The 17509-nt window shown below is 45.9% G+C and overlaps 1 protein-coding gene across 1 annotated transcript in view; it reads left to right on the top strand.

Annotated features, from left to right (window-relative positions):
• The window catches only part of LOC138279459 (vomeronasal type-2 receptor 26-like), a 260000-nt gene that overhangs the window by 84194 nt on the left and 158297 nt on the right, over positions 1–17509 (top strand). The window contains exon 3 of the mRNA XM_069219405.1: positions 10976–11800. Coding sequence (XP_069075506.1) covers positions 10976–11800 — 825 coding nt within the window. The remainder of the gene's footprint in view (positions 1–10975; positions 11801–17509) is intronic.

Here is a 17509-nt window from a genome sequence, read left to right as displayed (position 1 = left end):
TATGGTGAGAATAAATGCTTTTGTTCTGATGTGAGACAACACTATTTGTATGGTGTGGCTCATCATCATTACCAACTATGCTAGACTGTCTAGTAATGGGCAGGCTAGGAAGTTTCTTTCCTGAATCTTTTCCTGGGGGAGTCCCTGAATCAGATTGGGAACTATTAGGTACTTTTTCAACAGATGAGGCACCTATGGCCTTATCCTGTTCTCTAAGCATGTTAAGTAACAGTTCCAAGGAAGGATTCTTCCCTACACTCAAACCTCTCTCTATACAGAGACTCCTTGCTCTTTTCCAGCTAAGGTTGTCATATGCAAGTTTGGACAGATCAACATTTTGGCCTGTGCCAGACATTTTTAGAGAGAGTTAAAGTGATAGTAAAAGATAAAAAGTTTGTCAGAGCTTTTAGAAAGACAGATAAAAAAAACTTTTAAAACTTTTTAGAACTTTTTAGAAAGTTAGAAGTACTTTTCAGCACTTAGAAAAGAGTGAAAAGAGGAAATGCAAAACTTTTTGGCTATGTGTATATACACTGACCTTGTTTTGTATATTTTTCTCTTATGAAAAGTACAATGACAAGAGTGGTAAGCAGTCTCAAAGCACTTATCCCACCACTGCACAACCAATGTAGGAGGCTGGACTGCCTTGTAGTGAGTACCAAGGGGTACTTGCACCTTGCACCAGGCCCAGTTATCCCTTATTAGTGTATAGGGTGTCTAGCAGCTTAGGCTGATAGATAATGGTAGCTTAGCAGAGCAGCTTAGGCTGAACTAGGAGACGTGTGAAGCTACTACAGTACCACTTAGTGTCATATGCACAATATCATAAGAAAACACAATACACAGTTATACTAAAAATAAAGGTACTTTATTTTTATGACAATATGCCAAAGTATCTTAGAGTGTACCCTCAGTGAGAGGATAGGAAATATACACAAGATATATATACACAATAGCAAAAATATGCAGTATAGTCTTAGAAAACAGTGCAAACAATGTATAGTTACAATAGGATGCAATGGGGAAACATAGGGATAGGGGCAACACAAACCATATACTCCAAAAGTGGAATGCGAACCACGAATGGACCCCAAACCTATGTGACCTTGTAGAGGGTCGCTGGGACTATTAGAAAATAGTGAGAGTTAGAAAAATAACCCTCCCCAAGACCCTGAAAAGTGAGTGCAAAGTACACTAAAGTTCCCCTAAGGACAAAGTAGTCGTGTTAGAGGAATAATGCAGGAAAGACACAAACCAGCAATGCAACAACTGTGGATTTCCAATCTAGGGTACCTGTGGAACAAGGGGACCAAGTCCAAAAGTCACAAGCAAGTCGGAGATGGGCAGATGCCCAGGAAATGCCAGCTGCGGGTGCAAAGAAGCTTCTACTGGACAGAAGAAGCTGAGGTTTCTGCAAGAACAAAAAGGGCTAGAGACTTCCCCTTTGGAAGACGGATCCCACTCGCCTTGGAGAGTCGTGCAGAAGTGAATTCCCTCCAAAAGGACGCCAACAAGCCTTGCTAGTAGCAAATCGGGCGTTTCGCGTTTTTGGACGCTGTTGGGGCCCAGGAGGGACCAGGAGGTCGCAAATTGGACCTGAAGAGAGAGGGAACGTCGAGCAAGACAAAGGGCCCTCACTGAAGCAGGTAGCTCCCGGAGAAGTGCCAGAAACAGGCACTATGATGATGCGTGAAACAGTGCTTGCCGAAGTTGCACAAAGGAGTCCCACGTCGCCGGAGACCAACTTAGAAAGTCGTGCAATGCAGGTTAGAGTGCCGTGGACCCAGGCTTGGCTGTGCACAAAGGATTTCCGCCGGAAGTGCACAGGGGCCGGAGTAGCTGCAAAGTCGCGGTTCCCAGCAATGCAGCCCAGCGAGGTGAGGCAAGGACTTACCTCCACCAAACTTGGACTGAAGAGTCACTGGACTGCGGGGGTCACTTGGACAGAGTCGCTGGATTCGAGGGACCTCGCTCGTCGTGCTGAGAGGAGACCCAAGGGACCGGTAATGCAGCTTTTTGGTGCCTGCAGGGGGAAGATTCCGTCGACCCACGGGAGATTTCTTCGGAACTTCTGGTGCAGAGAGGAGGCAGGCTACCCCCACAGCATGCACAAGCAGGAAAACAGTCGAGAAGGCGGCAGGATCAGCGTTACAGAGTTGCAGTAGTCGTCTTTGCTACTATGTTGCAGGTTTGCAGGCTTCCAGCGCGGTCAGCAGTCGATTCCTTATCAGAAGGTGAAGAGAGAGATGCAGAGGAACTCGGATGAGCTCTTGCATTCGTTATCTAAAGTTTCCCCAGAGACAGAGACCCTAAATAGCCAGAAAAGATGGTTTGGCTACCTAGGAGAGAGGATAGGCTACTAACACCTGAAGGAGCCTATCAGAAGGAGTCTCTGACGTCACCTGGTGGCACTGGCCACTCAGAGCAGTCCAGTGTGCCAGCAGCACCTCTGTTTCCAAGATGGCAGAGGTCTGGAGCACACTGGAGGAGCTCTGGACACCTCCCAGGGGAGGTGCAGGTCAGGGGAGTTGTCACTCCCCTTTCCTTTGTCCAGTTTCACGCCAGAGCAGGGCTAAGGGGTCCCCTGAACCGGTGTAGACTGGCTTATGCAGAATTGGGCACATCTGTGCCCAACAAAGCATTTCCAGAGGCTGGGGGAGGCTACTCCTCCCCTGCCTTCACACCATTTTCCAAAGGGAGAGGGTGTCACACCCTCTCTCAGAGGAAGTTCTTTGTTCTGCCATCCTGGGCCAGGCCTGGCTGGACCCCAGGAGGGCAGATGCCTGTCTGAGGGGTTGGCAGCAGCAGCAGCTGCAGTGAAACCCCAGGAAGGGCAGTTTGGCAGTACCAGGGTCTGTGCTACAGACCACTGGGATCATGGGATTGTGCCAACTATGCCAGGATGGCATAGAGGGGGCAATTCCATGCTCATAGACATGTTACATGGCCATATTCGGAGTTACCATTGTGAAGCCACATATAGGTAGTGACCTATATGTAGTGCACGCGTGTAATGGTGTCCCCGCACTCACAAAGTTCAGGGAATTGGCTCTGAACAATGTGGGGGCACCTTGGCTAGTGCCAGGGTGCCCTCACACTAAGTAACTTTGCACCTAACCTTTACCAGGTAAAGGTTAGACATATAGGTGACTTATAAGTTACTTAAGTGCAGTGTAAAATGGCTGTGAAATAACGTGGACGTTATTTCACTCAGGCTGCAGTGGCAGGCCTGTGTAAGAATTGTCAGAGCTCCCTATGGGTGGCAAAAGAAATGCTGCAGCCCATAGGGATCTCCTGGAACCCCAATACCCTGGGTACCTCAGTACCATATACTAGGGAATTATAAGGGTGTTCCAGTAAGCCCATGTAAATTGGTAACAATGGTCACTAGCCTGTTAGTGACAATTTGGAAAGAAATGAGAGAGCATAACCAATGAGGTTCTGGTTAGCAGAGCCTCAGTGAGACAGTTAGGCACCACACAGGGAACACATATATATAGGCCACAAACTTATGAGCACTGGGGTCCTGACTAGCAGGGACCCAGTGACACATAACAAACATACTGAAAACATAGGGTTTTCACTATGAGCACTGGGCCCTGGCAAGCAGGATACCAGTGAGACAGTGAAAACACCCTGACATACACTCACAAACAGGCCCAAAGTGGGGGTAACAAGGCTAGAAAGAGGCTACTTTCTCACAGGGCCTGCCAGAGAGGAGCTGAGTGTGGCACAGCAAACCTGTCCCACATTAGAGGGTCTAAGACAGCAAGCTGTCAAACAGGCTAATGGGGATGTCAGTGACTCTCACAGAGCTTACTGGGAGGACAACCTCTTGTACACTGAGGCAAGGGATCCTAAACCTGGAGCTGCCAGGAGATTAGTGATTCCTCAGGAGTACAGAAAGTTCCTCCTAACTCTTGCCCACGACATTCCCCTAGCTGGACATCTGGGTCAAATGAAAACTTGGGACAGGCTTGTTCCTTTGTTTCATTGGCCTAGGATGTCTGAGGACACAAAAGAGTTTTGTAAGTCCTGTGAAACCTGTCAAGCCAGTGGCAAGACAGGTGGCACCCCAAAGGCACCCCTTATTCCACTGCCTGTGGTTGGGGTTCCCTTTGAGAGGGTAGGGGTTGACATAGTTGGCCCCCTTGACCCTCCTACTGCTTCAGGCAATAGGTTTATCTTGGTGGTAGTGGACCATGCCACAAGATATCCTGAAGCAATTCCTTTAAGGACCACTACAGCACCTGCAGTGGCAAAGGCCCTCCTGGGAATATTTTCCAGGGTGGGCTTACCAAAGGAAGTAGTATCAGACAGGGGAAGCAATTTCATGTCTGCATACTTAAAGGCCATGTGGAAGGAGTGTGGTGTAACTTATAAATTCACTACACCCTATCATCCACAAACAAATGGACTCGTGGAGAGATTTAACAAAACTCTCAAAGGCATGATTATGGGTCTCCCTGAAAAACTCCGCAGGAGATGGGATATCCTTTTACCATGCCTCCTTTTTGCCTACAGGGAGGTACCCCAGAAAGGAGTGGGCTTCAGCCCCTTTGAACTTCTTTTTGGACACCCTGTTAGGGGTCCACTCACACTTGTAAAGGAGGATTGGGAACAACCTTTAAAAGCTCCTAAGCAAGATATTGTGGATTATGTACTTGGCCTCAGATCAAGGATGGCTGAGTATATGAAAAAGGCCAGTAAGAACCTTCAGGCCAGCCAAGAGCTCCAGAAGCAATGGCATGACCAGAAGGCTGTTTTGGTTCAGCACAAACCAGGGCAGAAAGTGTGGGTCTTGGAGCTTGTGGCCCCAACAGCACTCCAAGATAAATGGAGTGGACCCCACACAATTGTTGAGAAAAAGGGTGAAGTCACCTATTTAGTTGACTTAGGCACTGCAAGGAGTCCCCTTAGGGTACTCCATGTAAACCACCTGAAACCCTACTATGACAGGGCTGATCTCACCCTGCTCATGGCAACTGATGAGGGACAGGAAGAAGACAGTGATCCTCTACCTGATCTCTTCTCTTCCACAAAACAAGATGCTCTTGTGGAAGGTGTAGTTTTGGCTGATTGTCTTACTGCTGAGCAGAAAGACCATTGCATAAATCTCCTAGATCAATTCTCTGAACTCTTCTCTACTGTGCCAGGTACCACTTCTTGGTGTGAGCACACTATAGATACTGGAGACAGATTGCCTGTCAAAAGTAAGATCTATAGGCAGCCTGACCATGTCAGGGACTGCATAAACCAAGAGGTACAGAAGATGTTAGAACTAGGAGTGGTTGAGCACTCTGAAAGTCCATGGGCTTCTCCTGTGGTACTTGTACCAAAACCCCATTCCAAAGATGGAAAGAAGGAAATGCGGTTTTGTGTAGACTATAGAGGTCTCAACCTGGTAACCAAAACTGATGCTCACCCTATACCCAAGGCAGATGAGCTCATAGATACACTGGCATCTGCCAAGTATCTAAGCACTTTTGATTTGACTGCAGGGTATTGGCAGATCAAATTGTCAGAAGATGCTAAACCTAAAACTGCATTTTCAACCATTGGAGGCCATTACCAATTTACTGTAATGCCTTTTGGTTTGAAAAATGCACCTGCCACTTTTCAAAGGTTGGTAAACACAGTCCTGCAAGGGCTGGAAGCTTTCAGTGCAGCATATTTGGACGATATAGCTGTCTTTAGCTCCAGCTGGGATGATCACCTGGTCCACCTATGGAAAGTTTTGGAGGCCCTGCAAAAGGCAGGCCTCACTATCAAGGCTTCAAAGTGCCAGATAGGGCAGGGTAAGGTGGTTTATCTGGGACACCTTGTTGGTGGGGAACAGATTGCACCACTACAGGGGAAAATCCAAACAATTATTGATTGGGTTCCCCCTACCACTCAGACTCAGGTGAGAGCCTTCCTAGGCCTCACTGGGTATTACAGGAGGTTCATTAAGAACTATGGCTCCATTGCAGCCCCTCTTAATGACCTCACATCCAAGAAAATGCCTAAAAAGATATTATGGACAGCATACTGTCAGAAAGCTTTTGAGGAGCTGAAGCAGGCCATGTGCTCTGCACCTGTCCTGAAAAGCCCTTGTTACTCTATAAAATTCTATGTCCAAACTGATGCATCTGAATTAGGAGTAGGGGCAGTCCTATCACAACTTAATTCTGAGGGCCAGGATCAACCTGTTGCTTTTATTAGTAGGAGGTTGACCCCTAGAGAAAAGCGTTGGTCTGCCATAGTGAGGGAGGCCTTTGCTGTGGTCTGGGCTCTGAAGAAGTTGAGGCCATACCTGTTTGGCACTCATTTCATTGTTCAGACAGACCACAAACCTCTACTTTGGCTAAAACAAATGAAAGGTGAAAATCCTAAATTATTGAGGTGGTCCATATCCCTACAGGGAATGGACTATACAGTGGAACATAGACCTGGGAGTAGCCACTCCAATGCAGATGGACTCTCCAGATATTTCCACTTAGACAATGAAGACTCATCAGGTCATGGCTAGTCTTATTGTCCTTCGTTTGGGGGGGGGGGTTGTGTAGGAAAGTACCATCTTGCCTGGCATGTTACCCCCATTTTTCACTGTATATATGTTGTTTTAGTTGTATGTGTCACTGGGACCCTGTTCACCAGGGCCCCAGTGCTCATAAGTGTGCCTGAATGTGTTACCTGTGTAGTGAGTAACTGTCTCACTGAGGCTCTGCTAATCAGAACCTCAGTGGTTGTGCTCTCTCATTTCTTTCAAATTGTCACTAACAGGCTAGTGACCAATTTTACCAATTTACATTGGCTTACTGGAACACCCTTATAATTCCCCAGTATATGGTACTGAGGTACCCAGGGTATTGGGGTTCCAGGAGATCCCTATGGGCTGCAGCATTTCTTTTGCCACCCATAGGGAGCTCTGACAATTCTTACACAGGCCTGCCACTGCAGCCTGAGTGAAATAACGTCCACGTTATTTCACAGCCATTTTACACTGCACTTAAGCAACTTATAAGTCACCTATATGTCTAACCTTTACCTGGTAAAGGTTAGGTGCAAAGTTACTTAGTGTGAGGGCACCCTGGCACTAGCCAAGGTGCCCCCACATTGTTCAGGGCCAATTCCCCGGACTTTGTGAGTGCGGGGACACCATTACACGCGTGCACTACATATAGGTCACTACCTATATGTAGCTTCACAATGGTAACTCCGAATATGGCCATGTAACATGTCTATGATCATGGAATTGCCCCCTCTATGCCATCCTGGCATAGTTGGCACAATCCCATGATCCCAGTGGTCTGTAGCACAGACCCTGGTACTGCCAAACTGCCTTTCCTGGGGTTTCACTGCAGCTGCTGCTGCTGCCAACCCCTCAGACAGGCATCTGCCCTCCTGGGGTCCAGCCAGGCCTGGCCCAGGATGGCACAACAAAGGACTTCCTCTGAGAGAGGGTGTTACACCCTCTCCCTTTGGAAAATGGTGTGAAGGCAGGGGAGGAGTAGCCTCCCCCAGCCTCTGGAAATGCTTTCTTGGGCACAGATGTGCCCAATTCTGCATAAGCCAGTCTACACCGGTTCAGGGGACCCCTTAGCCCTGCTCTGGCGCGAAACTGGACAAAGGAAAGGGGAGTGACCACTCCCCTGACCTGCACCTCCCCTGGGAGGTGTCCAGAGCTCCTCCAGTGTGCTCCAGACCTCTGCCATCTTGGAAACAGAGGTGCTGCTGGCACAGTGGACTGCTCTGAGTGGCCAGTGCCACCAGGTGACGTCAGAGACTCCTTCTGATAGGCTCCTTCAGGTGTTAGTAGCCTATCCTCTCTCCTAGGTAGCCAAACCCTCTTTTCTGGCTATTTGGGGTCTCTGTCTCTGGGGAAACTTTAGATAACGAATGCAAGAGCTCATCCGAGTTCCTCTGCATCTCTCTCTTCACCTTCTGCCAAGGAATCGACTGCTGACCGCGCTGGAAGCCTGCAAACCTGCAACATAGTAGCAAAGACGACTACTGTAACTCTGTAACGCTGATCCTGCCGCCTTCTCAACTGTTTTCCTGGTGGTGCATGCTGTGGGGGTAGTCTGCCTCCTCTCTGCACTAGAAGCTCCGAAGAAATCTCCTGTGTGTCGACGGAATCTTCCCCCTGCAACCACAGGCACCAAAAAGCTGCATTACCGGTCCCTTGGGTCTCCTCTCAGCATGACGAGCGAGGTCCCTCAAATCCAGCTACTCTGTCCAAGTGACTCCCACAGTCCAGTGACTCTTCAGTCCAAGTTTGGTGGAGGTAAGTCCTTGCCTCACCTCGCTAGACTGCATTGCTGTGAACCGCGACTTTTGCAGCTACTCCGGCCCCTGTGCACTTCCGGCGGAAATCCTTTGTGCACAGCCAAGCCTGGGTCCACGGCACTCTAACCTGCATTGCACGACTTTCTAAGTTGGTCTCCGGCGACGTGGGACTCCTTTGTGTAACTTCAGGTGAGCACCATTTCACGCATCCTTGTAGTGCCTGTTTCTGGCACTTCTCTGGGTGCTACCTGCTGCTAAGAGGGCTCCTTGTCTTGTTCTACATCCCCTCTACCTCCTGGTCCAATTTGCGACCTCCTGGTCCCTTCTGGGCCACAGCAGCATCCAAAAATACTAACCGCACGATTTGCAGCTAGCAAGGCTTGTTGGCGTTCTTTCGGCGGGAAAACACTTCTGCACAACTTTCCACGGCGAGTGGGATCCGTCCACCAAAGGAGAAGTCTCTAGCCCTTTTCGTTCCTGCAGAAACCTCAGCTTCTTCTGTCCAGTAGAAGCTTCTTTGCACCCACAGCTGGCATTTCCTGGGCATCTGCCCATCTCCGACTTGCTTGTGACTTTTGGACTTGGTCCCCTTGTTCCACAGGTACCCAAGATTGGAAATCCATCATTGTTGCATTGTTGGTTTGTGTCTTTCCTGCATTATTCCTCTAACACGACTTCTTTGTCCTTAGGGGAACTTTAGTGCACTTTGCACTCACTTTTCAGGGTCTTGGGGAGGGTTATTTTTCTAACTCTCACTATTTTCTAATACTCCCAGTGACCCTCTACAAGGTCACATAGGTTTGGGGTCCATTCGTGGTTCGCATTCCACTTTTGGAGTATATGGTTTGTGTTGCCCTTATCCCTATGTGTCCCCATTGCATCGTATTGTAACTATACATTGTTTGCACTGTTTTCTAAGACTATACTGCATATTTTTGGTATTGTGTACATATATCTTGTGTATATTTCCTATCCTCTCACTGAGGGTACACTCTGAGATACTTTGGTATATTGTCATAAAAATAAAGTACCTTTATTTTTAGTATAACTGTGTATTGCGTTTTCTTATGATATTGTGCATATGACACTAAGTGGTACTGTAGTAGCTTCACACGTCTCCTAGTTCAGCCTAAGCTGCTCTGCTAAGCTACCATTATCTATCAGCCTATGCTGCTAGACACCCTATACACTAATAAGGGATAACTGGGCCTGGTGCAAGGTGCAAGTACCCCTTGGTACTCACTACAAGCCAGTCCAGCCTCCTACAGAGGGATTAATAAATAGGGCCTGATGTAGAATTTGGCAGAGGGGGTTACTCCATCACAAATGTGACGGATATCCCACCCGCCATATTACAATTCCGTTATAGGTTATGAAAATTGTAATGCAGCGGACAGGATTACCGTCACGTTTATGATGGAGTAACCCCTCCGTCAAGCTCTAATCCAGGCCCATAGTACCTGAATCACAGTGTGAGCAGGGGATGGACAGTGCAGGGACACTAATTAAACTAAATTAATCTGCGCTTGATCCAAACTCCACAGAAAGAAACGAAAGTGACTCATGGCAAGCGCTGCCCCATTAGAATACAGTAATGAAGAGTGACAATCATGCCAACGAATGGCAAGCGAAGGGTGGGTTCCAAGCCCATTAATGAACACAGAAGTCTTGCAAGCGAGAGCTCAAGCACAAGCTCATGGACAAGCAGGCTCAATTAAAAAACGAGTAGTATGTTTAGCACTGCACGTGTCCATCCACAACCACTGCCATTCCAACACTCTCCCATAGAAAACAATGGAGGCAGGATCCTAAAAGAATACCACTAAGGAAACAATGGTAAGTTAAATAGAAGTATGAAATAGTTAAAATACAAATCCGTATAAATTAATGTTAAAAAATATAAAAAGCGTACATATTTAATAGGTATTATTAAAATACACTTATTGAAATGATAAATGCACATTAAAATATTTATTTTTCTTTTGATGGGTGTCTTTTTTACTGAGAATTTCAGAAAAATAATTCAACATATTTCCCTAGATTAATGGAATATGACGTAGAAATACAATTATTTTATGACTTTTAAATGAAAAACATCTTACCATTAAAATATTTTCATGCATATTAATCATTATTGAGAGTGGTGTAAAGTTAATGGAGAATATTTAACTATCATTAATAAAATGTTTTGTTACATTATTGACTACATTATTAAATTATTTTATATACAAATTAATAAATATGTTCAATATTTATATATATTTATTGTAATAAGGGATGTTTATTTATATTTTTAAATATTTTAAATACTTTAATTTCATTCAACATTATTTCCTATGGGGTTTTATTTTAAGTCCCTCCCTCCATTATTTGCTGGTGGAGGGTGTTGTACGACCAATTCTTGGCCATGTCCTGTGGTGGATTCACTACTGTTGTTTGTTTTTACAAGTTACTTGCACTTTGAGTTTGTGAATACTAAAAAAATTGTAAATTTACTCAGAGGTGTAAAGTTACTTTCAAGTGTAAATTATCATTATTAATCTGGGCCTAAATAAGGCCCTAATCTATCCAACAAACCATGATATTATATTCATGGTTTCAGCCCAGTTTATTCAGATTTTCTTTTTTGACAACTACACCTTTCTTTTTCAGTGTTGCCAGATTTCATCTCACTGTTCTTGCCTCATTTCTTTCTTCTTTGCAGATCAGTTATGGGGCTCAGGACCCAGTACTCAGTGACAGATTGAGATTTCCATCTTTTTACCGGACCGTCCCAAGCGAGCTCTCCTTCTTCATTGGAGTTGCTCAGTTGTTGAGACATTTCGGGTGGACCTGGGTGGGGATCCTGACAACGGATGATGACAGCGGGGAGCTAGCACTGCGAGAACTGAGAGAGGTGATTGGCCAGGTCGGAGGCTGCATCGACTTTTTCCACATGATTCCCCCTTACCTCTCTAGCGCTGACCCCCTGAACCTGGGTAGAGTCATAGAGACTGTGAGGGCATCAACGGCGCAGGTCATCATTCTCTACTGCAGTTCACTAAACGCTATTCATTATTTCACCAGCTCTGAATGGGAAACACTGCCCCCTAAAACCTGGATTTTGTCATTGGCTATATCTAATTTTTTCCAGTATAAATTTATGGTACATTTATTTCATGGAAGTCTGGCATTTGTAATCCAAAAAGAAGAAATTAAGGGATTTAAAGATTTTCTCCATGATGTTACCCCATCAAAGTTTCCAAGTGATGCAGCCCTGGAAAATCTATGGGAGATAAATTTTCGGTGTCTTCTAATGGATAAAAAAAATATCAATGAGACAGATGATCCATATGATGTTTATTGTTCAGGAAAAGAGACATTTGAAATGTTGCAAGGATATCAGAACATCAACTATAGTCTGATAAATTCGATTCATACTGCTGCCTACTTATTGACACACGCGTTACATAACATGTACTCATCTGATCCCAGACCAGGATCAGGAGGTGCTGCTTGGAGCTTAATGAAGGAACAAAAGCCGTGGAAGGTAAAGTGCATTACATGTAAAATGGAGACAGAGATACGACTCCTACCCTTTTAGTCTCACGTTAGCCAAGACCTTTTGAATATAGTACAACTACACATATAATACAGTATACTTGTTTCCAAATAGTTCTCTTCATCTATTGGTATGTTATTGTGTCTTTCACATTTGTGTTCTGACCACTACAGCATGGGGTAGTGGGCCAGCCCTGTTTACCCATTGGTTAACCTCACTGTGAGTGGCGGCATCTTGCCCTCTCAAGAGGAGCACATCTGCACACAAAATAGCTCTCGCTATGCTAGTGGTCACAATAGCAGTGTGTGCTTTTTGAGCAGCAGATTAGTGAATTTACTGAAGCATAGCTGCCACGTTTTCAGATAGCTTACGTATGTCATTTGCATGGTTTCAAGGCACTTATAAGTGACATTCAAATGTTGAATGTGTCACACAAAGGGCCAGATGTCCATAGATTTGGCTGTGGAATTTCCCAATTGCAAAATGTTGTGAATCGCAATTAGGAAATCACAAACATTCACGTACCAATGTGTCTTTGACACATTGTGCAAGTCCCAGTGGGTTGCAAATAGACGTACCTCATTAATATTCATGAGGTAAGTATAACTTTGCACTGTGAATAGCAAGAATCACAGGGATGGTGACTTGCTGAGATCAGCAGCCCACCATGTGTGTGATTGCTTTTTCAATAAAGCATTTTTTTTAAATACAGCCCATTTTCCTTAAATTAAAACAGGATGCATTTCATAAAGAAAACAGAAAAGTTATCTTTTAATTTTTTAAGAGCAGGCAGTGGTCCTGCCTGCTCTTAAAAAGGTTGACACCCACATTCTTAAAGGGGTTCCGTGGGACCCCTTTCCAATTGTGAATGGATTGCCATCTTCTTTAAGGAGTCGGTAACATTTGAATATTTTGCAACCTCATTTAAGTTGCAAAGCATTCACACATACCAATGCAATTCAGCGTTAGGAAGGGAGGCCCTGAACACTTCCCTTCCTAATATCGAATTGCAAAAGCAAGTGCGAATCGGTAACAAGTTATTGTGTCACATTTTGCCTTCTGTACATTGGAAAAAATAATTTTTCCTTGTGAGAAAAATGCTTTGTACATCTGGCCCCTAGAGTGACACTTTCTCATGAGTAAAACTAAGCAATGAATAAGTATGAGATATTACACCCTTTTAGGTAATGAGGTCTAAAACGATCTTGAAACTGCTGGAAAATCTTAACCTAACCTACTGCCCTATTTTAATATAATGCGTTGCAAGTTCATAGTGCTTTCAGTTGCAAGCTAGTATCTCATTGCACTATAAATACACAAATCTCATTTCCCACTCCACCAACCAGGTTTCAATTCTGGTTCTCTCTGATTGCACACACATCCACCCCTGCAGAGATCGCAGGTTTCTACCGCAAAAGAGTCCATTAATCTAACTCAAGCTGACAGCGAGCTGGTAAATTCAAATATCTGAATATGTGTAGATTCACTCCCCCCGTGGTGGGTCAAGCTAGATCCCTCCAGTTTTCCACTGTTGGAGGTGTAACAGAGTCCTGTGTCATACATATAGACTCATATGGGGGAAAGTTTTGATGATGTGTGATGTGAGCCTGCCACAAATCACTACAACAGTGCTTCCATGGTGGAAAACCATTTGTGGTGCGAACCGTCGCAGTAAGAAACCACCACTGACAGAACACAACACCACATTTGATAGTTTGAATAACTCACACATGACACACATCCACACACCTGACATACCCGCACACACCACTATATCACACTACCATATGACACCACCCACACAACCCATAATCATTTGCAACTACAACGCAATACTGAGAAACAGAGAGCAAGCACATCCACAGCGAGAGCACCCTAACACTATATGCACACTCACATCACACACATCACACACCAGCACAACAAACACAATGCACATATAACAGGCATACACATTCCACAACAACAGCCCATCCATCACACAGCACACCACCCACACCCCAGCAATCACCCTATACTGCATTCTTCCTTACAAAACACCCCACCCACAACGTCCCCACAAACACAACCATGGCCCCACAAAAGCACCCATGTTTCACAGACGATGAGCTGAGGGTCATGGTGGATGAAATTGTCAGAGTAGAGCCACAACTGTACGGAGCACAGTTCCAACAAACATCCGTTGCCAGGAAAATGGATTATTGGCAAAGAATAGTCAACAGCGTCAGTTCAGTGGGCAGCAATTCACGCACAAGGGCCAATATCAGGAAGAAATGGGATGACCTACGGGGGAAGGTGCATTCCATGACATATAGATACCAGACATTCGTGCAGACGACTGGTGGTGGTCCCCCACCACCTCCCCCCAGTTCACATCTTGAGAGGAGAAGGTCTTGGACATACTGCATCCAGAGGGCCTGACTGGAATACCTGGGGGACTGGAGTCTGGTAAGTATCCACAGCATCCATGTCACACAATTGTCGTGTCCTTCATGCTTCGTCACCACACAAATATTCCTTAATTAACTGAATGTCCCACTACACCTACCTACCAATCAACTAATGCCCCTCTACTACATGCCAAGAGCCCCACAGCCCAACTGCCCACACAGCCCTTGGCAAAGACACAGATACTACAGGCTAATCATATCACCATGACTCACAGAATGCACCAACCCATCAATGTGAAAACCTGGAATGTGCACATCACATCACATTTCATGCATGTATGACTAATATACTAGTTTCACCAACTAGATTGTACTACTGAGGACCAGTACATGGCGATGACAGCTATGGAATGGCATACTCACAATGGCACCCAAGGCAAAAGAAAGATACAGCTCAGTGACAATTCCAAATGGCCACTAATCCATATCCCCAAGCCTGAAATAGATTCACCATGGGTTGGAAAGTAAGATGGTGGGTTCCATTCACATGCACAACATTCAGAGACAGGACTATTACCCTTGAATATTCACATACTGTGCTCCCACTAGGACACCATGGTGCAATGTGAAGTTATATTGTGTGATATCTAGCAAGCCAGACTATTCACTTGATAACAGAGTTGAACAGTCACGCCAAGTATCAGACAAAACCAGAACCCATCCGCAGTGCTATATGTACCAAACCTGAATGACAGCTCCCAACATGGAGTATGGAACTCATGTCACAGACTTGTATTGTAGGAAAGTATCCCTTTAATAGACTTGTTACCCCCACTTTTTTACTGTTTGTCAGTACGATTTACTGTATCTAGTGGGTTCCTGCTAACCAGGACCCCACTAATTATGCTCTCTTGTAGGAAAGTACCATATTTCTTGGCATGTTACCACAAATTTCTGCCTGTTTGTAAGTGTGTTTTTACTGTCTCACTGGGATCCGGCTAGTGAGGACCCCAGTGCTCATAGTTGTGGCCTGGATGTGTTCCCTGTGTGGTGCCTAACTGTGTCACTGAGGCTCTGCTAACCAGAACCTCACTGCTTATGCTCTCTCTGCTTTTAAAATTGTCACTGCAGGCTAGTGACAATTTTTACGAATTCTGATTGGTACACTGGAACACCCTTATAATTCCCTAGTATATGGTACCTAGGTACCTAGGGTATTGGGGTTCCAGGAGATCCCTATGGGCTGCAGTATTTCTTTTGCCACCCATAGGGAGCTCAGACAATTCTAACACTGGACTGCCACTGCAGCCTGAGTGAAATAACATCCACGTTATTTCACAGCCATTTTACACTGCACTTAAGTAACTTATAAGTCACCTATGTGTCTAACCCTCACCTAGTGAAGGTTAGGTGAAAAGTTACTAAGTGTGAGGGCACCCTGTCACTAGCTAAGGTGCCCCCACATGGTTCAGGGCAATTTCCCCAGACTTTGTGAGTGCGGGACACCATTACACGCATGCACTACATGTAGGTCAATACCTATATGTAGCTTCACAATGGTAACTCCGAATATGGCCATGTCTAAGATCATGGAATTGTCCCCCCATGACAAATAGGGTTTCCACTATGAGCACTGGGGTCCTGGCTAGCAGGATCCCAGTGAGACAGTAAAAACACCCTGACATATACTCACAAACAGGCCAAAAGTGGGGGTAACAAGGCTCGAAAGAGGCTACCTTCCAACACAACCCCCCCCCCCAAACGAAGGACAATAAGGCTAACCTTGGCCAGTTGAGTCTTTATTGTCTAAGTGGTGATAAGTGAAGAATAGCTCTGTAATAGATTGGTGTAGGAAAGTACCATCTTGCCTGGCATGTTACCCCCATATTTGACTGTATATATGTTGTTTTAGTCTATGTGTCACTGGGACACTGCCAGGCAGGGCCCCAGTGCTCATAAGTATGTGCCCTGTATGTGTTCCCTGTGTGATGACTAACTGTCTCACTGAGGCTCTGCTAACCAGAACCTCATGGTTATGCTCTCTCTGCTTTCCAAATTGTCACTAACAGGCTAGTGACCAATTTCACCATTTCACATTGGCATACTGGAACACCTTATAATTCACTAGTATATGGTACTGAGGTACCCAGGGTATTGGGGTTCCAGGAGATCCCTATGGGCTGCAGCATTTCTTTTGCCACCCATAGGGAGATCTGACAATTCTTAAACAGACATGCCAGTGCAGCCTGACTGAAATAACGTCCACGTTATTTCACAGCCATTTACCACTGTACTTAAGTAACTTATAAGTCACCTATATGTCTAACCTTCACCTGGTGAAGGTTGGGTGCAAAGTTACTTAGTGTGTGGGCACCCTGGCACTAGCCAAGGTGCCCCCACATTGTTCAGGGCAAATTCCCCCGACTTTGTGAGTGCGGGGACACCATTACATGCGTGCACTATACATAGGTCACTACCTATGTATAGCGTCACAATGGTAACTCCGAACATGGCCATGTAACATGTCTCAGATCATGGAATTGTCACCCCAATACCATTCTGGCATTGGGGAGACAATTCCATGATCCCCTGGGTCTCTATCACAGAACCCGGGTACTGCCAAACTGCCCTTCCGGAGTCTCTACTGCAGCTGCTGCCAACCCCTCAGACAGGTTTCTGCCCTCCTGGGGTCCAGGCAGCCCTGGCCCAGCAAGGCAGAACAAAGGATTTCCTCTGAGAGAGGGTGTGACACACTCTCCCTTTGGAAATAGGTGTGATGGCTGGGGAGGAGTAGCCTCCCCCAGCCTCTGGAAATGCTTTGATGGGCACAGAGGGTGCCCATCTCTGCAGAAGCCAGTCTACACCGGTTTAGGGATACCCCAGCCCTGCTCTGGCACGAAACTGGACAAAGGAAAGGGGAGTGACCACTCCCCTGACCTGCACCTCCCAGGGGAGGTGCCCAGAGCTCCTCCAGTGTGTCCCAGACCTCTGCAATCTTGGATTCAGAGGTGTTGGGGCACAATGGACTGCTCTGAGTCGCCAGTGCCAACAGGTGACGTCAGAAACCCCTCCTCATAGGTGCTTACCTCTTTCAGTAGCCAAGCCTCCTTTCTCAGTAGCCAAACCTCCTTTTTTGGCTTTTTAGGGACTCTCCTCTGGGCTATTACTCAGATAACGAATGCAAGAGCTCACCAGAGTTCTCTGCACTTCCCTCTTTGACTTCTGCCAAGGATCGACAGCTGACTGCTCCAGGACGCCTGCAAAACCGCAACAAAGTAGCAAGACGACTACCAGCAACATTGTAGCG

Source organism: Pleurodeles waltl, chromosome 2_2 (assembly GCF_031143425.1).
Source record: "Pleurodeles waltl isolate 20211129_DDA chromosome 2_2, aPleWal1.hap1.20221129, whole genome shotgun sequence".
Lineage (NCBI taxonomy): Eukaryota > Metazoa > Chordata > Amphibia > Caudata > Salamandridae > Pleurodeles > Pleurodeles waltl.
Note: the sequence above shows the minus strand (reverse complement) of the source record. Positions and strands in the feature narration are given on the sequence as shown.